The 22,422-nt window shown below is 36.8% G+C and overlaps 1 protein-coding gene and 1 long non-coding RNA gene across 7 annotated transcripts in view; both read right to left on the bottom strand.

Moving 5' to 3' along the window:
• Nucleotides 1-16,974, bottom strand: part of si:ch211-200p22.4 (phosphatidylinositol-binding clathrin assembly protein) — a 64,044-nt gene extending 47,070 nt beyond the window's left edge. For 3 of the 6 annotated variants that reach the window (XM_051115436.1, XM_051115437.1, XM_051115441.1), the window contains exons 1-2: nucleotides 15,594-16,973; nucleotides 2,925-3,067 (exon numbers count right to left, since the gene is read on the bottom strand). In XM_051115436.1, coding sequence (XP_050971393.1) covers nucleotides 2,925-3,067; nucleotides 15,594-15,723 — 273 coding nt within the window. In that variant the 5' untranslated portion in view covers nucleotides 15,724-16,973. Of the gene's footprint in view, nucleotides 1-2,924; nucleotides 3,068-15,593 lie in introns of all 6 variants that reach the window. The other 3 variants (XM_051115438.1, XM_051115439.1, XM_051115442.1) reach the window with 2 other exon arrangements.
• A 2,382-nt stretch (nucleotides 16,975-19,356) lies between these two features.
• LOC127168510 (uncharacterized) lies at nucleotides 19,357-21,607 on the bottom strand. Its single transcript, XR_007828114.1, has 3 exons — nucleotides 21,529-21,607; nucleotides 21,322-21,418; nucleotides 19,357-20,371 (listed from the first exon to the last, which is right to left on the bottom strand). It is a non-coding gene; the product is annotated as an uncharacterized LOC127168510 (long non-coding RNA).
• Nucleotides 21,608-22,422: the final 815 nt, after the last annotated feature.

Here is a 22,422-nt window from a genome sequence, read left to right as displayed (position 1 = left end):
CCATACAAGGTTAAGCAATTTGTCCACATGAACCAGCTGATTAAAATTCCAACCCATTCTCTTTCTGTCCCTTGCCGTTGTCTGTCTCTCTTAAAGCTACTTTTTCTTTAAAGTTATCCTAACCCAGATGTTTCTTAAACCACCATTTCTCTCTATCTCTTCCCTATACATCATACACTTCCAGTGACGTCAGTATAGCAAATTGTGCGTTCTGCATCTGGGCCATCAGTGAGTGACATCGCCCTCTTTCTCTCTTATTTGCACAAACGCATGTGGAAACGCCTTTATCAACAACACCTTATCTGTGGCCCTTCCTGTGCCCTCTCACAGGGCTACTGCTGACAAGACAAATGTCCTCAAAATGTCTCTGCTCCTCAACAGACAGCGATAACCAAACGTGTGTTTTTCAAGCCATAACGGGGTGAAGGATTAAGACCAGACTCGACCTGGACCAGACGTTCAGCTCTGATAACAAAAACCACCCCTGGCTGATTAGTGCCCCGTCATGCCGCAGAACAGGGCGTGCTGAAGGACAGTCCTGCGCGCTTTATATCTCTGACACTGGCGAGCTCAGGACATATAGTGAAGGACTTTTTATTTTACAGCCCAAGTGAACGATCAAGGACGCGTGTGAGAGTCATTGTTTTTGTGTGTGCGTGTGCCAATCGTTTCCTGCAGAATCTACAGCGCCACAGAAAATGTAATTATATTTTACCCGAGTTGTGAGCTTGCAGTCTAAATTGAATGTGATGAGATAAAAAGCACTGTGTATTGTGAAAGAACAATGGTACGTGAGACGTGTTTTTTTTTCACTGGCTGCACTTAAAAACAAACATAGACGAGGCTTAAGTCTAGGCCTGTTGGGCTGTTTTAACTAAAAAAACTTGCACTGACAAATCGTAAAATACGTCAGTGCCATTGTTTTGTCTCAAGATGCATGCCAGTAGTGTTTTTATCTAAAGCATGTTTATAAAATGAACTATGACTAAGTGAACTATGGCCTAATCCTGGCTTAACCTACGCCTACAACTTGTGTAGTCCAATTCACAAAAAAATTACTTTTTTTTTAATGTATCATGCAAATCACTCAATTATTGATCTAAATCAAGCAGACAAATCCTTCACTGAACTTCAACAATCTCATCCTTTTGGGACATGATTTATGAATTTAGAAGTAACTACGTGTTAAGGTTTAAAATAATTACAATGAGCCTTATATAAAATGAGAACAAGTATTCGGTATGTCCTCATTTAGATACTGTTACTAGGTAAACGTGTGTGCGTTTCTAGAGGAGCTCATGTAGTAGCAATGCATTACGGGGGCCATGTGCACATCTAGGTCACATTCTAACTGTATATATCATTAAAGTGTGAGTGTGTGTCATGTTCTCACCTACCCACGGTTTATCATTAGTGGACTACGTGTTTGTGCCTGTACAGAACTCTTGTCGCTGCATATAAACTGTACACTTTTAAACTCTGATACTGTGTTGTACTATTAGCATGTGCTCATGAGTGTTTTTCATTTTGGTTTCAAAACGCACCAGTCCTCCATGAATATGTGATACAAAAACTAAGAATGAGAACAAATATATTAAAGGGGTTATGAACTGCATTTTTTTTTATTATTTTATAAATGTTCTTTGAGGTTCATTTATAATGATTTTCTATCAAAAAACATCATTTAGAAGTAATAAACTATTTTCTATCCTGTTTTTTAGTCTCTTTGCAGAACGGTCTTTTTATAGGCAGGGCACATTTAAGACTCACAAGTAAACACCCACTGCTATGACTGGTTAACAGTTATGCTTAATTAAAAATCAGCTGCTGTGACATACCCTAAAAAACTACATGGTTCATTTAAATTTGATTTCTTAGTTCATGACCCCTTTAAGTTATATATGTACATATATGGGATACACTGACATTGCAGGTAAATGTGGCTCAAATCAGAAATTGGATCTGCATCTGATTTAGAAAATGTGTATTTTTTTTTTTGAATGAATGAAATTAATACCTCTATTCAGCATGGATGCATTAAAGTGATAAGTGACAGCAGTGACATTTAATGTTATTAAAAAAAAAAAAAAAAAAAAAAAAAATCAATTTCAAGTAAAGGCTGAACTTTTTATTCCTCAAAGAATCCTGAAAAAAAAATAATGTGTCATGGCAACACTGATAATAATAAGAAATGCTTCTTGAGCACCAAATCAGTATATTAGAATGGTTTCAGGTTACTAATGCCTGCTGAAAATTGCAATTTTAAAATACATACAAATAGAAAACAGTTAATTATAACAGTATTAAATTATTGCTGTATTTTTATAGTACTGTATTTTACATTTTACAAAGTAGCCTTAGTGAGCAAAAGAGACTTTTTTACGTTTTACATATAAAAAAAAAAATCAGCACTCCACGCTTTTGAATGGTAGTGTAAAATATTAAAAATATTAATACTTAAAATATTAATATTGACATACATAAGGTCTCAAAGGGTCAATTGCTTTGAACTAGGAAAATGTAATTCTAATGTATACATGATGAACACGCCTGGATGAAGATTTATGCATGCAGCTGGGCTTAGAAGTGCCACTCGTTAATTTCTTTCATGTTCTTGTGGGTCACTTTGACTCATTTAACACTTTTCTTTTTTTCAACCACAGATTTGCTGCAGCTTAACACCAGATTTACAGAACGGCAAAGTAAAATGCTTTTTCTGTCACCATGTGTCACACACACACACGGTCACAAATAGCAAAACTGTGACTGCTGAGGTGTGATTTGTCATGTAGGGTCAATTTGACCGAGCTGGATCTTCAATGGTACCAGCGCAGAAGGGTGTCACGCTGACGATGCTACTGGCCACATTAAAAAAAAAAAAAAAAAAAAAAAAAAGGATGAAGCACCAAAGCAGAATCTCTCACCTCATTTCCATACATCATTAGGTGGTGTGTGGTGATGAGCGCTTTGAAGACCACAACCCAGCTGCTGTTGGTGGTTCTTTCAAAGAGAGTGTCGGCCAGCTGGGGCACGTTCACATTCATCTCGTTGGTGCAGTGGATCAAGTCTGAAAACACACATGGGGCACATGTTAGAGCAATACACATCACTGATTCACATCTCGAACAGTTAAAAGATCCCGCACAAGATGTTCTAATAAAAACAGATTGGACACAAACATAGCAGGGCCTCTGCATTGCATGAAACACACATTAAAGCATCAGCAGTAGGTGCTAATGGAAGTAGATCTCAGCGGACTCTCATAATATCTCTCTCTGTACGCTACACAGAGGGTTAAACAGGCTTCTAACCCAGCCGTTCTGTTATGCAACACTCGCAGACAAGAGAAGATCCAAAGAGCGTCACGTCTTTAAATATGCAGCAGTATCCCAGTTTTGCTTTGCATACTCGCATCCGAAAACAGCATCTCTTGAACGCCATCAGAGGCTCGAAAAACTCTTGTTTCTGTTGTGTCCTGTTTGCATAATGAAGACATTCCTCCTACAGCCCATAGTGTTCTTTTTTGTTCTTCAAAGGCAAATCTCTTTACCCCCTTCCCTTGAGAGAAACATCTTTTCACACACAGAGCAGGTAATGAGGGAGACGACTCCTCCGTATCTGTCAGATTTCGGCCCTGTGGGCCTGTCTGTTGTTCTAATAGGGAGTTCTAGTAGTAAGTAGTGCAGCTCCCAATTGGAGTCTGATGATGAATCACAAGGATCTGGCAAAAGAGACAGTACACCAGTATGGGCTATACATCTACACAACACACTTATAGGATGCCAGCGAAGTACAAATGGCCTATAAGTTGAAGATGCGATGCGCTACAGTGTGGAGTGTGTGTAGATACGCCTCTGTGGTGTAATTCATACACACATAGAGGAACTTTATAATAATTTTTATACAATTCTGTGAAACACAGAAATTCAATTTAAGATTTCCTTCAGCTGGCATTGACAGAGCAGTTATTGGTTGAAATGGTTATTATATCTGTTAAATAAATATTGATTTCCTGGGAACGCATGAACTAATAAAATGTACCTTGAATGCAATACAAGTCACTGGGTTTAAAATTTAGGAAACTTTAATAACTGCACAAATAAATTTAAATCCATATGCCCCTACAGAACAAACCAATACAATCCTAAAATAAATCATGCATCTCAGATTATTTTACTTTAACGTGCTGGGGCGCACAAAACAGGGTAACTGCAAATTTAAAATACATAAAACATACATAAAATACATCTTTAAAGACATGTTTTATTCAATATTTACATATGTACTAAAATTGGTTCATGTAATAACATACCAATACTTATGAATCAGGTCAAACAATACTGGATTTTGCTAAAAAAAAAAAAAAAAAAAAAAAAAAAGTAAATAATAGTAAAATCTATGTAAGCAATTAATGATAGCGCAAGCCATGACAGTCTTTTGAAGTTCAAGAATCACATTAGTCTGTGATTGTAATTCTGTTTTTTCATAGAGCATCTTAAAATGATAGGACTTGTTACACCTTAATATTTTTAAGACTTTCTATGGCCTTAAATTAGATCAAATTGAATTGAAGACTTGAAGAAAAATACACCAGCAGCATAATTTGAGCCCTGTTGTTAATTTTTAAAATGAACATTTTCATAATTAACAACGTTAGAAGCTTCCCTGTATAATTTACAGCATTGAAAGGATCCGTCATCAAATTCTGTCATCATTTACTCATTCTTATGTTGCTCCAAACTTTCAAGACTTTTTTCTTCTGTGGAAGAGATTGATAAAATATTTTGTATGGACAAAAACAATTAAAACAATGAAATCAAAGTCATTGGGGTCCAAAACAACACTGACTTTCACTGAACGAATAAAAGAACAGAGAGATTTAGCAAAAAATCTTATTTTGTGTTTCTCAGAAGACCGGGTTTGGAATAGGACCGGCATTGACCTAAAATCAAAATCTCAAGTAACTGAACTTTTTACCTTGATTACAATTAATGAACAATTATTATTATTATTATTATTATTATTAGCTGCACTAATAGTTACAAATGCAAACCATATAAAATTTTGATAATAAACATAAATCTACATCTGCATCCTAACTCAAGCTACTATCAAATGTGACCCTGGACCACAAAACCAGCCTTAAGTCGCTGGGGTTTATTTGTAGCAATAGCCAAAAAAACATTGTATGGGTCAAAATTATTGATTTTTGTTTAATGGCAAAAATCATTAGGATATTAAGTAAAGATCATGTTCCATAAGATATTTTGTAAAATTCATACTGTAAATATATCAAAACTTAATTTTTGATTAGTAATATGCATTGCTAAGAGCTTCATTTGACAACTTTAAAGGTGATTTTCTAAATATTTAGATTTTTTTTGCACCCTCAAATTCCAGATTTTCAAATAGCTGTATTTCTGCCAAATATTGGTCTATTATAGCAAACCATACATCAATGGAAAGCTTATTTATTCAAATCTCACCCTTATGACTGGTTTTGTGGTCCAGGGTCACAAATGTGTATTTCTAAGAGAAAAAAATATATTAATATTATCAGGCAACACAAACCTGTTTCTTGATTTAAAACAATATTATTTATTAAAACATGCAGAACTAAGAAATTATGTGTTTTCTATTGAGATATTTATTTTGTTAAGGAAAAATGACAGGAAAAGTGTAAAGTGTAAGTGTTTGTCATTTTCCGACTATAAAGAAGAGTTAAAAACCACAATTAACCATCTGGTTTTTACAGCTTTCACAACGTAGCAAAAATCTGCCTTTAAACTTGAAAGAAAGAAAAATTTGACATTGTGATAATTATCGATACCGACTGATATGAAAAAAAATTATCGGCCAGCCCTAGCGCTGCATGTTAAAGTTTAAATTCAGGTCCCTCCTTATATTTATGTCTTTGATTTCACCCGCCAGAGAAAGAAAAGAAATGCAAGTCTGATCGTTTAGAAAAGAAATAACACACACAGGCACATTTTGAGGTACCATTCAAGCCCGTACCACAAACAAATTATGTGCCAAAGTTTAGTACTTACAGTGAGCAATAGTAATAGTACTGCAAACAGCATTAATATATGTGTGCAATCCTGAAGTTTCAAGTCAACTCCACTGAGCTATTCAGCCTCTCTTCCCAAGATTAATGCATATTCACGCACTGTGACTACTATTAAAAACATACTGCAGCCTGTTGGGGGATGAGTTACGAGATGGCTGCCTGCTCAGCAGTGTTTTCACCCATTTCTCTCTCTCTCTCTCCAGTCCTGAACTGCACCATGGCTTTTGCTCCAGCACTCTTTTTCTATGATGGTCAGGAGGAGAGCCTAGCTGATTGGCTCCATTGGGAGGGAGGGGGAAGGAAAGAGAAAGAGAGTGAAAAACTCTTCTGAAGTGAGGATATGTGCTGATTTAATCAGATTAAACAGAACACATTTGGTGGTATTGATCACAAAGTCCATTGTCTTAAACGGAGAAAGACTGAGAGAGGCACAAATAACAGAGGGAAAATGAGCAAGAAACTGCCCATTCCTGCTGACAATTTGAAGCACTTTGATAGTACACCTTTGGATCTAAGCTTTGAGATCCAAGATGTTCATGCCTTTCTTTCTTCAGCTGAAAAGAAATTAAACCATTCCAGGATTTTTCTCCATATAGTGGACTTCAATAGGAGCCAGTGGGTTGAAGGTTCAAATTGGAGTTTCAATGCAGCTTTAATGGGCTCTACATGATCCCAGCCGAGTAAAAAGAGTCTTATGAAGAGAAATGATTAGTCATTTTCTAAAAAAATAACATTTGCACATTACATAGTCATGTTGTAATGGTCTTGTGTGACGTAGGCAGAAGTACCAACCCAGTGTTTACAAAGCAAACATGCAAAGAAAGTCAAACACCCTTTACAAAAAAAACAAAAAACAAAAAAAAACATTGGCCGATTTTGAAGTTTATCGCCCTACCCTACATTTTTGAACCGGAGTATACAGACAAAGAACCACGCATGACCTTTCCAACTTGATTATGCAGTGAATGAAGTCATAGACACGCATCGCAGACCTGGCGCAAGACGAGCATTTGTGGTTAAAAAGAATTTAAACTTTTTATTTTTTTAGCAAACAACCAATCGTTTCACTACATAGGAACCTTATTCCTCGATTAGAATTGTGTAGAGCCCTTTGAAGTTGCACCGAAATTGCAAATTAGTCCTTCAACCCACTGGCTCCCATTGAAGTCCACTATATGAAGAAATGTTTTTCTTCCTGCAATGTTTTTCTTAATTTACCTCAATATCTTTTTGACTGAAAAAAAGAAAGACATGAATATCTTTGATGACATGGGAGTGAGTAAATTATTAGGAAAAGTATATTCTGGAAGTGAACTAGTCCTTTAAAATACATGCATCCGTTTTTTTTTTTTTTGGCTTTTACTTTAGCCAACATATACCCTGCCTAAATAAGCAAAAACTATTAAATGGGCATTTCCCAGTCCAGTTAGACCTAGACCTGCATTCTAGATGATAAAAACAAAGATGCCAATATGTGTATGTGTCTAAAATGTGTATTAAAAATATATACTGGCGTAATGTGGATATATTTTTTGCACATAAAATTCTATTGTACACAGGGTGAGTTCACACAGTATTGGAATTACCATAAAAGCAGTCTCGTCCTCATTGAACTCATAATAAAATAAAAACATAATAAAAACTCAAAACTTATTTTTCAGATAGCTCTGACTTGTACCACCTGACCAGCTTCAAATGCAGGAGAGCAGTTATCAGGTAATATTTCTGTTTACTATTAACCTACTTACCACTTTTCATTTCTTAATAACTAAAGATGAACTGAAAATAAATGTAAGACAAACAATACAATTTTATGGAGCTAGCGGACAACTAATGTCTTGCTAAACTGCTACTTCTTGTACTGTGGTTTTGTCTTTTGATTACACAAATTACACAGATTCATTTTGACGTCAAAAGTGTTGACACAGATGTGAATAATTCAGAGTCTGAAGACGTGAACAACTCTGAGCAGAATGCCCGGTTTGGCAAGAGCAGTCATGCAATTTTGTTCCAGAAATATTTATCCAAAAACACGCTGCTCTGGTAATTTAGAAATTATTATTCTAAATTATTTTAATATAAACATTATTTCAATAACACATTTATTAATTAATATATTTTATTCATATATAAAACATTGGACATTTTATTAATTTATTCTTATATTTATTTAATAATAATGATGTAACCAAAATGTTATGTAAGTGTAAACTAAACTTCACAACTTGGATGGAAACAGCTTTTGAGATGCAGTACTTGACAAACTGCTCAAGAGAAACTAAAATCCTTCTAGGTTCAAATGCAATCAAATTAAATCGTGATGCAATATCAATACTAATCTCCAATTTATTCCTACAATGCTTCTAAGTGTCACACACTATGATCATAGAAATAAATTCCTAGGGTAACTGAGAAAGCTAGCGTTTCACACCACAGCCTTTAAATAGACTTTCTGACAGTCTTTCACTAAAACAGACAATCACACTTCCACGTTATCCCTTACAAACACACACACCTGCATGGCTCCATGCTGAGATGTGTGCACCAGTGCACGAAATGAGGTGCAGCGGCGAGAATCAAATCCAAGAGAAGTGGTGGAAGAAAACCGTGGCCCAGTGATGTCACTGCAGTGCAGCAAATGAAGAGGCTATAAGCAATGAGGTCACCCATCTATTCTCCGTCTGTGTCAAAGTCTTATTGTTAGACTGACAGACAACGAAACCCATTGGAAACACCCATACCGGGCTGAGCCTGCCACCAGTTGGAGATGACAGTGGCACAAAACATCCTTGGATTTCCAATGCGCACATCACCACCATAATTGGCCGGCGGAGACTGGTTTGGATTAAAAACCAGCTCTATGCAAGAATGAAAAATGAGCGAAATTACAAATTAAAGTGCTTTTGATTCAAAGCATGATTATGCTCTGCAGTGCCCGCACTGCCCGGGCTTACAAATTAATCAGGATTGAGCCTTGATGAGGCACAGGAAGTTTGGCAGGAAGCCTCTCATGTCCGTATGTGTGTGTGTACGAGGAAGTAAATTGACCAGGTGGCCTAACAGTCTGTCCAGCTGTCAGCCAGAAGACCGGAGCTGGTGCTCACCTCTGAACTACCACAGCTGCCATGCTAATTACCTGTTCCAACCGTACTAATCACTGACTCCAGGTCAGTCCTTCGTGACCCCTACTTCCAAGAGAACTGGCCCATAATGCACTAAATGTGGAGTGGGAATTGACATTTTAAAGTATTGCAATGCTTTATTGCACAATACTCTCAGGCAAAGATCAATATATTTAGTTACATAAGAGTTTTTGGGAAAATAGACAGACCAGGAGTCAGTCTGGTAAGTTTTTGTGCTACAATAGGTGCTTTTGCACCACATAGTTCTAGGAACTAGCCGCATGGTGGTTCCCAAAGAACCAATTCCCCCTTGGGCCGTTTTCCTGGTTGGATTCACACTGGCAGCAGGAACTCTGAAACGGGCGACAGTGATGTCTTTATTTTCGGCATTAACAAACATCAACAATCGGAGAATGGAGAAAGCGATTAAAAGAGCACAAAAACCTGTCGGCACTTGTAGCCTTGTAGTTAGTGCGCCGACATATAGTGCAATTGTGCTCGCAGCGACCCAAGTTTGATTCCCGTCTCGAGGTCCTTTGTCAGTCCCGCTCGCCTCTCTCTGCCCAGTACTTTCATGTCATCTCTCTACTGTCCTGTCCATTAAAGGCCAAAAATATAACTTTAAAAAAAGCACAAAAATCTGACTAAATCTCTTACGACAACTTGCGATGTTACATATGATCAAGGCTAAGAAAAGAACACAACGCTGCAGACAACAGGCAGCTAAATGCTGTTATAATAGCTATTTTCCATGTTCATGAAGTAAATATTTTTACACTGCATTTTAAAAAATTCCAGATGGCCGGCGTTTCATATGTGTTTGGCCAACCAGCGTACACTTAGAACCATCTGAGACCCTACTCTGAAGTAGGAGCCAACTTAGTTCCCCCAAATGGAGTTCCTAGAACTAAACACGTTCCTTGTTCCTGCGGTGCAAACACGCCAAAAAGCGGGAACTTCTGCCAGTAGTTCTAGGAACTATGAAAAGTTTTCTTCCAGTGCAAAAGCGCCTAATAAAAATAGTGGAACTATGGTACACGTCAATGTGCATACATTCATTTTATGGCTCCACAATGAAGTAAAGTAGCAAGTTCGGTACTTCTTGTGCAAAGCAGTTAAGACTAATGAAGATGAATGAGAAGCTAGTTACTAAAAGATTGCACAATAAAATATTAATGCATCACAAACCAGACATCTGATTCCCAAAACAGCAATGAGTATTTGAGCTTCCATCATCCCAGATTTACTGTCCTGAGATTCAAATTCAGAATCTGAAAGAGCCACAAAATGGGTTTCTGAATGGTAATTAGGGGACAATGTAACCACTAGGCAATTTCTGTTGTGTGGTGTGCAGCCACGTTTACTGACAAGACAGAACTCCAGCGGAAGAGCACGAAAAGGTTTATTACAACTACAAAAAAATATATATCAAAAAGACTGTAGTTTCCTTTGTAGAAAAGCTGATCAGTCAGATTAGAGGACCTCCAGACCTGTTGAGATTTTTCTCTACGCTCAAAAACAAATGCTAACCTCAATAACCTGCAGATAAGAACAGCAAACTGTTTTGAATTTAATGAGCGCAAACAGTCTTTTATCGGCTAACCGCTTCAGCTAGCTCGAAGGAGAACGGCAAGGAGAATTCTTCGCCAAATAAACGTCTGTGCTCCCTCTGTCTGGGGAACCTGGGACCTCTATTAAAAATAGCTAGGTTCCTTTTTGAGAGCTTGTTTGCTATGTCTGTATCTCTGCCTCCATTTCCTTCCCAGCTGTGTGTTGACGGCCTTGTTGCTGTGATTGCAAAGTGCTGGAAAAGGAAATTATGCTTATTTGGGGTCGGTCTGGTGGATGGTCCTCTAACATTCAAGCTGAGATGCGGTGAGACGAGGTCGGTCTTCGATCAGCGCTCTGGGAACGCAAATGTGATGACAGTGACATTTTTGTAAAAGGGCCTATATGGGATTCCTGAACAGTGAGTTCAGTGACACAGTTCTGTGGAATACCGCAGCCATTCCTCACATGTCATTCCCATATTTCTCCCTCTCGCTCTCTTTTTTTCTCTTTTTCACCAGCACAGCTTTGCAACTAATCAGCAACTTGGGAGCACAGCTTGTAGAATTCTGTAAAGCTCTAGTCTATAATAAAAAGGACAAAAGAAAGCCACACAATCATATACAAGATCAGTCCACACTCTATTTCTCACACAGCCAGAGAAAATGTTAAGGCAACGAAGGCTAGAAAAATCTAATTCAAGTCATTAATGTCTATTGTCCAAAATAGCATATTAGGAATGGCAACTAGTTTATTATTAAATATTTGTTTTTAAATTTTTTTAATAAGTTTAAGGCTTTCAAGATAACTTATATTAGAGACAACTTCTCTGAGAGGGTTTTAGCTTACAGAAAGTTTAATAGTTTTATTTCATTTTGCATCTCTAAATTCATAAAAAAACAAAAATACTCTCAGGCTTAAATATTCCTGTTATTATGCTATATATTTGGGTCTGTTTTGTGAGGATGATGATAGACTTGTGCAATAAAAGCTTATAGTTATGGATCCAATTTTTGAAAATAGATAGTTTTGCACATATGGGCATAAGAAAAAAAAGAGCTCTGAGAATTCTCTCCTCCGAGATGCGTCGTAAATAAGTCCCTGGTTTTGCAGAGATGTCAGAAGAGCAGCCAAGGGCTCTTATAAGGTACAAAACAAGCTATCAAACAGAGCCAAAGGCCCTCAGCAGCTATAAATAGGCCACATCAGCACTATAAGCGTGAGGGGAACAGAAGCAATGTGTCACGCAGCATGTGTAAGCTCTCTTAAAGCGGAGCAGTTGTGTCCTCACACTGAATGATGCTTAGCAAACATTGATCAACTGCTTCTCCATCCAAAAAAAAACTCCATTACTGAAGCTGTGCTTCAAAGGCATCCTCTTTTATCAGTTTAAGTACCGTAGCTCCTGAGTCTATTTCCCCTTACTGGCTTCTCAAGCAATACTACATCCATCATCCACAAAATTACAATGAGTTCATAAGTAAAAGCTACTTATCTGCAGAGCAGTTTGCTCTTGCGGAGCTGATGGCTGTAAACAGTGGACCAAGGATCTTGAAGGGTAATCTGTATTCTGAAAGGCTGGGTGGTATTTCCCCAGACATGTTTGAGAATGCCTGTTTTGTCTTTGCTGCACAGCATCATTTCAGCTGTCTGGTTCAAAATCAGCAGCACTTCACCTTTAACCCTGACACACTCCAGACTCAGATTGCTGAATAGTCTCACGATTATTAACTATGGCTGTAATGTCTGGTTTAGACATGTGCAAAACTATACATTCAAAATCAATCAGTCTTGTGGGTTTGCTGAAAAAGAAGCCCAATACAATAATTAGGCTGCTTCTCCTAAACAAGTTTGGAGTTTTTGAGTTCAAAGACAGCTAGAGGGAAAGCAATAGAATGGAACAGAATGCAAGGTTTTGTTTTGTTTTGTTTTTTACTATTTTTAACCTGACACCTGACATTTTTAACTTGTGCATCATGAGAATGCAACACTCGATGAGGCACTCAAAAAATAACACAAAGTGCAACACAATAGCCAAAGACACACCGCCTTACAAGAAGATAAGATAAAAAAAAAAGACCTAAAATATATATTTATAAGAACAATATAAAACTACTCAGCTACTTGGAAACTGCTCATTTTATCAAATTCAACCCACTTAGGCAGAAAGAAGCTAAAAGACCAATAGCTAAAATTAATACAGTTTGTTTTTTATTCAGTATTTAAGGAGCGTGTAACTCTGAAATAAAATTTCCAGCTGTGCTTGAGGATATTTTGTTTACTTCTACTACTAACAGTTTGAAAGAGCTGTCAGAAATGTAATGCTACCAACCTTGTAAACTTTGCCAAAGCTATTAGCTCTCTCAGTTAACAGTTTCCCAGTAAGCTGTTAAAATCTAGTGCAACCTGACGTCGCAAATGTAAATTAAAACAAGACAGAATATGTTGATTTGCTTGTCATTTTTGTGTGAAACATCAATCCAGAGGACCTGTAAATTAATGAAAACTGAGAAATCTGAAAAATTAGCGGTGTAATTTTTGTATCAGTTCCCCAGTTAGTTTATTGGTTTGAATGTAAGACCCAGCACAGATTTCAGTACAATAAGGCTCAAGTGTCCCACTCACTGCTTCCAAAGAGGTCAGAGTGCAAAATCTGCTTGTTGACTCAGTAAAAATCTCACTGCTGTTTGCACAGAACAGGAAAGTGAATGCAAACTGGACAAAACTAAATCATAATAGAAGCTTCAAAAGAAAAAAAAAATGCCAGATCAACTTCTTTGTCAGCTATCTAAATTTCCAGTCTGACAGATTGGCTTCAGCCAGAATGAAAAATGAAAATGCAATGGATAAACGCAGGGCTTATTCTAAGCTATGATGCACTGATATAAAAAATCTGGCTGATACACATAAGCCAATAATTCATCTAAAGTCATGGTGAATAACTGATGAACAAATACTATTTTGTCTAAATAAACAAATAAAACAAATCATTTTTGAGGTTCTCTGAAGATCACATTTAAGGGATATTCACGATTACAGGGATAGTTCACCCAAAAATTAAATTTCGGTCATTAATTACTGACCCTCATGTTGTTCCATAAGACCTTCGGAAAACAAATCAAGCTATTTTTGATGAAATTCGAGAGTTTTCTGACTCTCATAGACAGCAAGTGTCCTACCACGTTCAAGGCCCAGAAAGGTAGCAAGAACATTGACAAAATATTCCTTGTGACATCAGCGGTTCAACCATAATATTATGAAGTTACGAGAATACTTTTTTTTTAAAAACAGATGCAGCGCATGCGTGTTCTACATCAACAGCAGCACATTTTTGTTTTGTTATTTTGCACACACAAAGTATTCTCGTAGCTTCATAAAATTACGATTGATACATTGATGTCAAATGGACTTTTTTGTTGATGTTCTTGCTACCTTTCTGGGCCCTGAACATGTCATGCTGCTGTTTATGGAGCATCAGAAAGCTCTCAGATTTCATCAAAAGTATCTTAACGAAGGTCTTACGGGTTTGGAACAACATGAGTAATTAATGACAGAATTTTCATTTTTGGGCAAACTGTCCCTTTAAGTTTCCAATATCAACCAATTTAAGTGTGATTAAAAAAGGATGTCTAATCTCAATTACCAAAGTTCTACTAATGCATCCCTAATACATAATTATGACGTATGTTGTCTTCATAAGAAAGCAAAACAACACACGTCAGGCTTCTGAAATTTCCCAATTCTAAGAACCGGTTTAAGCAAGTAATGCTTCTGGATAATAATACTTCTCTGCGTTGACCAGAAAGAGGAAGCTAGCAGCACTTGACCTTCAGTAATTCTGTGTTGTGTTAGAGTTACAAAAAATATTGTGTTATGCAGTGTTTGCAAGAATAAACCAGAAGCGCTGAAGTTGGCCACTCGGCACACTCTAGTCTAGCTGCTAGGCCGCATAACAGGTGGCTGACACAGGAAACAAATCCAGACTAAACATGAAGCTTTGTTCTGCAAACACTGATGAATCAGAGACACAAACACACAACAACCCAATCAGACTTTATCATTTTCGTGGCTAAGTCAGAGGGTTTTACAGCACATCAGCCAGCCTTCCGCAGTTAAAGGACTCATAACAAATCCCTTGACAAAGAGCCTTTTGCACCTAGAAACATTTATCTATGTTCAGTATATCAAATATAGTCGTGCAAATACTTCAGTGGCCGTCTGTTCGATCTCTTTCTCTATGTTGTAACACTGCCTATGCAAAGATGAAACTGACGTGCTGCATTCTGCATTAACTCTGCTTTTGTCAAAAGAATCAATGACTCAATGCTTCACTGCACACACGCTTGTATTGACCTTCACCGCTCCCACACCGTCTCGACGATGACTGTTAAAGAGGAATCACACAAGGCGTTAAGATATTACGCACAACACATGACTTCAAACACGACGCATCAGAATCCCTGACAGCTGCATTTACTGATTCAAGTCGGACCGGCAGCTTATTATGAAGCAGATATTAATACACTGATGTTGATTGCATGATGACATAACCTCCACAACACTGCTGAAATAACACATATTATTACAGTAAAATAAATGGGGCCACAAATCCCATGAATGACTGTATACTACCACATTACAGTGGCATCAGCTTCTCAAACTGACCGTGTCCAAAGACAGATCAGCATTCGCATCACGAGCACGTTCCAATTCATCACTGGTGTCCAGACAGCTGAGGATGTGCAAGGCTAGTGGAACTGCATGCCAGGGATGCAGTAAGACTTTGAGCTTTTAAAAATCACCTGTGAAGATGCTGTGTCAATAACAATAAAATATGTTTTTGGCATACTCACAATCAAGGTGTTTCTTTTTGGGTCCACTGACTTCATGCGTTGTGGCCTTGCAGACGGCTTTGCTGATGGCTGATCCAGTCATGCTGTGCTGGGCCGCTGCGATGCGATCTGTGATGGACTGTCCTGACATTTTTATTCAGTTCTGAGATACGAAAAATGACCACTAAACTTGACTTGGTCTCACTGCAAAGGTGTGTCTTTCCACTAAGTATCTAGTATAAGCGTTTTACAAAAATACACTCGATACAAACTGTTGAGTTTGATACGTTTCGAACCAGCCACCAAGTCAACTGGCACTAATTCATACACTTGTAGCAAAAAAAGGAAGGAAAACTTGACCTAACTAGTAAAAATGTCACAACTAGATATGCCGTAACTAATCTGGAGGGGCGAACTGAGCTTTTGTTAGCTAATATTACTCATACAACATTGGCACCAAGAGCAGATACTGGTAGCATTGAAGTCTGAAGATACAAAACAACTGTTGGAAAATGTCATAGCTATCAGTCAGGCCAGCTCAGAGGATTCAGGGAGAAAATATCACCTGTCAGCCAGCTTGAGCCTCAACAATACAGACCTTTTAAAAGAAAACTGGATATGGGAAGCACGGACAGACTAGCTCGAGATTAGATAGGCAAATCTGTTCTGTGGTTTTCCTGCCTTTATAAACCTACTATTACACTGGCACCAAGACCTAACCAGTCAAGAACTCTGACAGGTTTGCTTGAGAAAATATGCATAGACGTACAAACCAAACCCTATGAGAGACTTGGCAAAGAGACGGTAAGAAAGCTGGATTAACTCAAAAATGTAACAATACCGGTAACAAGACAAACGTATTATGTAACCAATCTATTTAGGCGACTTATCTAAACGACAACCTAAACTATCATCCCAGCCAGCTGAGTAGATAAATCACATCTAAGCTTGAATTAGTGCTCCAGCTTTCTTCTACTACACAAATACTAACAAAAACAACCCCGAGCCTAAACTATTCCTAGATAACACATAATCTTTAAAAAGAGTGGTTAATATTGTTAAAAACAAGTCCAACACGCATCCCGACGAGGAGAGCTGAAAGTGTCCGGCTCAAGTTGGACTCCAGCCCGGTGAGCCAGCGCGTCTAACCGGATGCCTGGTTCTCTTCCCTTCCGTCCCGCTTAAAGTCTCCCTTTAGTCCGCGAAAACGACACGGTTCCGCCTGTGGTGAGACCGAGAGACGTCGAATTGTTCTGGACTGAATGAGGGGTGGTGTATCTACAAACCCCCGGTCTGTCGCTGTGTCTGTAGCTGTGGTTCGAACTGTCAGCTCTATGTTATTCCGGTTTGGTGAAGAATGCGCTGGCGGAGCCGTTCAGGACAAAATGGCTTCGCTGTGATCAGGTGAACGAAGAGCTGGCGTTTGATTGGGCGGGAGCAGTGGCGTTCACTAGTTCGTGGGAAACAGCGTCGAGACTCTTTACTTGGACTCTTGTGATTCTTTTTTGACAGCTGATCCATAAATGATTTGCCTAAAATGGAAATTACAAAAAGGGCTCTAACGTTTGAATAAATATAACGTATAATACATGTCATTAATATAGACAATCAGAATTTCCTTTATTATATATATACAAATAAATAAATAAATCAACCAAAATACTTTGGTATTATACAAAAAAAAATATATATATATATATATTTAATTTTACACATTTTATTTTTAAAAGTATTTTTGGTTGATTTATTTATTTATTTGTAGTGCTGGGCAACGATTATGTACATAATAGGCACATACAGTATATATTTGAAAAATATGTAGAAATGATTATTATTATTATTAATAATAATAATAAAGTATAACTTATTTTTATATATTAATACTTTTATGTCAGTTATGTTTTATATTTATATTATGTTTTATACTAATATATTAGATTATATCATGGATATATTGCAAGGAACTAAAAATTCTGATGTTTGAATTTTGCATTTTGATCTTTTGAAGAATAAATATGTTCGGAATGTCTCATAGAAAAGCTTATGACTCAGTCACTCAGCCTATTTTTATGTGACTATACGTCTGCGTGTCTCTCTGAAAACGACATCCAACAAAGCCATCAGATCTCTTTGCCCTTGTCTATTCACATGTGAATGACTGACTGTGTTGTGCTTTTCACCGTATTATGACACCTATCAAAAGAAGCAAAATGAAGAACAGAAACAGCGTCTACCAGCATGAGTCGTTTTCTTTGTTTAATGCCCACTTAAGAGCCGTAAGAAGAAGTAGTTTGGTTTAAAATCACCACAAATGTCATTTTACATAATTGGATAATTAAAAGGCACCATAAATATATTAAAATACACTGTAATACAAACAATTCTTTCTACAAATGTCATCAAATAATAAGACACAAGACAAAATAGATGAACAAACATTTCACACATTTTGCTTGAACTTTATTTCAACGTTAGATTTACACGTAGTGGATTATAGTGAACAAATGAATGAGTGAAATGTTAAAACATATCCCATAACCCTGAATAAAAAAAAAAAAAACTTTGACTTTCTCTAAAGCATTAAAACCCAGTGTATCAAACATAAAGTAAGCAAATGGAGATGTTTCTGAGGGGAAGTACAACATTTAAACACACCTCTCTGTATGAGGAAGTGGTTAAAGAGCAAAACCACAATGGTGTCAAGCCTTGACTTCATTTGGGAGGAGCATGAGAACATGTCTCATTCTATAAATGCTTTATGTGCAAAAAGCTATCATTTATTTGAACTTATGTCACATAAGTGACCCTGGACCACAAAACCAGTCATAAGGGTCCATTTTTTTTAACTGAGATGCATACATCATCTGAAAGCTGGATAAATAAGCTTTCAATTGATGTATGGTTTGTGTACAGGACAATATTTGATACAGCTATATGAAAATCTGGAATCTGAGGGTGCAAAAAATCTAAATATTGAGAAAATTGCCTTTAAAGTTGTCCAAATGAACTTCTTAGCAATGCATATCTCTAATCCAAAATAGGTTTTGATACATTTAAGTTAGAAAATTTACAAAAAATATCTTTATTGAACATGATCTTTACTTAATATCCTAATGATTTTTGGCATAAAAGAAAATCGATAATTTTGACCCACGCAATGTATGTACAAATATGCTACTTAAGACTGGTTTTGTGGTACAGGGTCACATATATAGTCTACTTTAAAAACTGATAACACTGATGTTAGAGTGAACTCTGAGGTTATGATTAACAAAGATTTTACATCACTGACAAAATACTGTTAAAACTGTTATAGCCTACTATAAATTTACTAGAAATCTGTTAATGGTGCGCTATTCACATTGATCTACAATAAACATTAATATATTTACACTGGCAAACACTGTATTGATCAACAAAAGTGTTTCTACAACATCTAGTCCAGCAGATATTTTAAATTCTTGCAGTTAGGTGATCTGAACAGCTGATGTGACAGCCCCATCTAGAGGAAAACAGATGCAACTATTTCCATGGCAACTAGATCCAGCAGTAGCCCTTGGCAACAGTTTCTGCAACTGACTGATCACTTCCTCAGGGAGCATCCTACTTAATTAAACAAGAGATGTTGACATGAAAATAACACAATATGGTTCAATTTCTGCTTATAAATTGAATAGAAAGTTGCACTGGATTTTTATTCTTAAAAACGATTCTGGATCACTGTATATCACATTAAAAATAACTAAAATCAGTGGCTCAAGAAATTAGAAAAATTTGGCTTCATAATTGTTTTACCTTGTTTTTACAAAAGCTCTTTGTACATTCATTTATAGTACAGTGTGTGGTACTGCCGACTGTGTCATAAAAACACAACCAGATCATTTGTGATTTCTCTTGACCGACAGAGCATCCAAAGCCTGCCAAAATGGTTTACTCCTCCCTCTCATTTGGTCAACACTTGGGTCATTCATATGGTCAAATGCCTGACTCCGTAGATGCTAAATGAATGGTTTTACTGACAACATACAGTCAGGCTTTAGAGCTGTGAATTTCACATTTACACGCAGTCATGTAGCACAGGCTTTTATCTCAAGTGGCTAACAAGCGACAAGCAATTTATTATACAAATTCTATCTTACAGTTTTAACATTCTGATGTCCTTAACAACTCAGCCTTCAACTCTGATACATGAATAAAAAAAGAATAATTAATAGTTAAGTGTTTCATAAGGAACATGAGAACATAAAAATATTGCATTCAGAGGTTTCCTTAACCAGTGTGTAGTACTTAAATACACAAATACACACATCCAAAACATGTTCAACAGGTGCAGGGACCAAAACATAAAACACAAAAGTAAATGAGGAAAAACTGCAGTGTTAAACTATTCTCTAAATTTTCAAAATAACATTGCTGTTTAAGTTTGAAAATAAAGGAAAATTAAACGTTGTGGTGATCTTCGTTGTTTATGTTGTGAAACCTTGCGAACACCTGAAAATTAACGTTACTACTCAAGATGACTAGCATAAGTGCTTCAGAACACAAGCTAATAAATACACACACTCTTTCAAACAAAAGCTGCTATCACACCACTCCTGACATGCTCTCATCTTCAGGTCCAACAACTACAGGCTGGCAGCAGCCAGTGCAAATGTACCGCAGCACGCAGAGGTAAACACTGCCAGACAGTCCCACGGTTAGAGCCAACAGGATCAGACTCAGGTACGATGGCCCAGGTTGGTAAGCAAATTTGGCGAGCATGTCACTGTCCATTACTGCTGGTAGTTCAGAGTTCTGGGCTGGCAGAAAAAAAGAGATGAGCTGTTAGTTTTATTTAGCAATTCATTTATTAGACAAAACATATCATTACAATCTATTAGCAATATTTTATCTGCTGCGGTGAAATCACCTTTACTGCTTTCTCAGTTAGTGTACTGTATTTTATATTGCACATTGTATTATTCTGTATCCACCTATTCCTTCCCCTAAGAGTGGGCATGGCCATTTGTACACTATAGGTCTGGCTTCTACACGACCGGCTGTTTTTAGCTGTATAAAACAGCTTGTTTTGCTGCTTGATATTGCAAATTGGTGTGTCTTACCATATTATTTGAATGTATTATCTTAATTGTGAGCACACTGGTTTGTATTGCAAACAGTTTCACTGTTTACTGCACATTGTTATTCTTCTTGTTATTTCCCTATTATGGATAATGAACTGGAAGTCTCACCCATAGGCTTACGTTCGCGTTGAAGAATTAGGTGGATAATGAACATTGTGTTGTTTAGTGTATATTGTAGTGCATACATCAGCCACAATAAAGTATCTAATAATATGTTTTAAAAGGCTAAGTTTATTTTCTTTAGTACATTGTATTGCAGACTATAACATGCATGGTCGTATTGTGTACTGTGTAGTACTGTACAATTTTATTATTTTAGAAACATAATAATAATGGAGGAATTAATTTTATGTTTTAATTTTGATGTTTGGTCTTTCGTGTTATTTTGTGCCTTTTTAATTCTTATGCCCAACCTGAAATCGACTAAAACACTAAGGAAATTAACACTTTTTTTCTATAAAATAGATATAAAAGATACACAGTTAATAAACAAACAGTATGCTACGACTATTTAAAAACAGTTTCAAGATAGCACTAATTATTAATGAACTATTAAATATTAATAAATGAAAGCAAGACATTTGAGCAATATTTTGTAAGTAACACGATCCAAGGCAGTATCCTACCTGAAATCGAAGGAAAAATAAACAGCAGAAGCAATTCTGTCTCCATCCACAGCATTATGTTGACTTTACCGCTGGGATGTCTCGTCCTTGGAAAACACTAAAAACGCAAAAATCTATTTAAATCTATTTAATTTTATTTTTAAAAAATAGCAGTTTACTTTTGATGAATTCTTCTGACGTAATGTTACTATTAAGTGTGGTACTTACCAAAATATCTGCTCAAACTTGATATCAGGAAAACATCTTGCACCGCCTCTCTTCCCGGTTTTTTTTTTTTTTTTTTAAAGATGATTTGGTCCCGAGTCGTTAACCTTTCGGCAGCCTTTCAATGAGCGTGAAAGCCGGTAGCAGTTTGCTGTCCAACGCACTTTTACGGAATTCCCTTTAATCATTCCGTAACGACGACGCGCCGTGACACTATCGCATTCTTCTGGTGGAGTGTCGTACAAGCATCGCTCACCTTACGTTTCCCCTCTACAACATACCTGTAAAGCGATCAATACTTATTCTCTGGGTATGTTCTCAGACCTACAATTATTGCCCAAGGCTGGAAATACAGCAGTTCTATAGGCGGGAGATATGCTCTCTCTCTCTATTATCAGCCCGTGCAGCTCACCCACATATTATTCCGAACGATAACATGTGCAATTACCTCTCAAAAGCATAGAACATAGAACATTGCACATAAAGATAGAATGAAATCACGGTTCATTTGTTCATTGCATTGAATTTGTGTAATGTTCCCAAGTTTCCTGCTTTCTGAGGTTTTTCTGAAGTGACGTCTTTACTGAGTCATTGTACAAAATGGGCCATTTTCCATTCTAAAAATGTGTTTTACTTTTCCTCTCCAGAAATTTGTTTTTCCTCTCCAGAAATTTTAACAATATTTCAAGTGTGATTTGTGAGATTTGTTGTGTTCCAATCTTTCTTTGTCAAAGGCATAAATTTGATCATACTGATTTCAAAATTAATTAATCAGTTTAAATATGCATTGAACCAAATACTATCATAACATCTTAGTTGATAATTCAGTATATTTTATTTTTGACAAAACATCCCATGTTTCAGTGGTGACTGCACATTTTCGGTAGTGACAGTTAT

This window comes from Labeo rohita, chromosome 7, assembly GCF_022985175.1.
Source record: "Labeo rohita strain BAU-BD-2019 chromosome 7, IGBB_LRoh.1.0, whole genome shotgun sequence".
Taxonomy (NCBI): Eukaryota; Metazoa; Chordata; class Actinopteri; order Cypriniformes; family Cyprinidae; genus Labeo; species Labeo rohita.
This window is presented reverse-complemented; position numbering and strand designations above follow the sequence as displayed.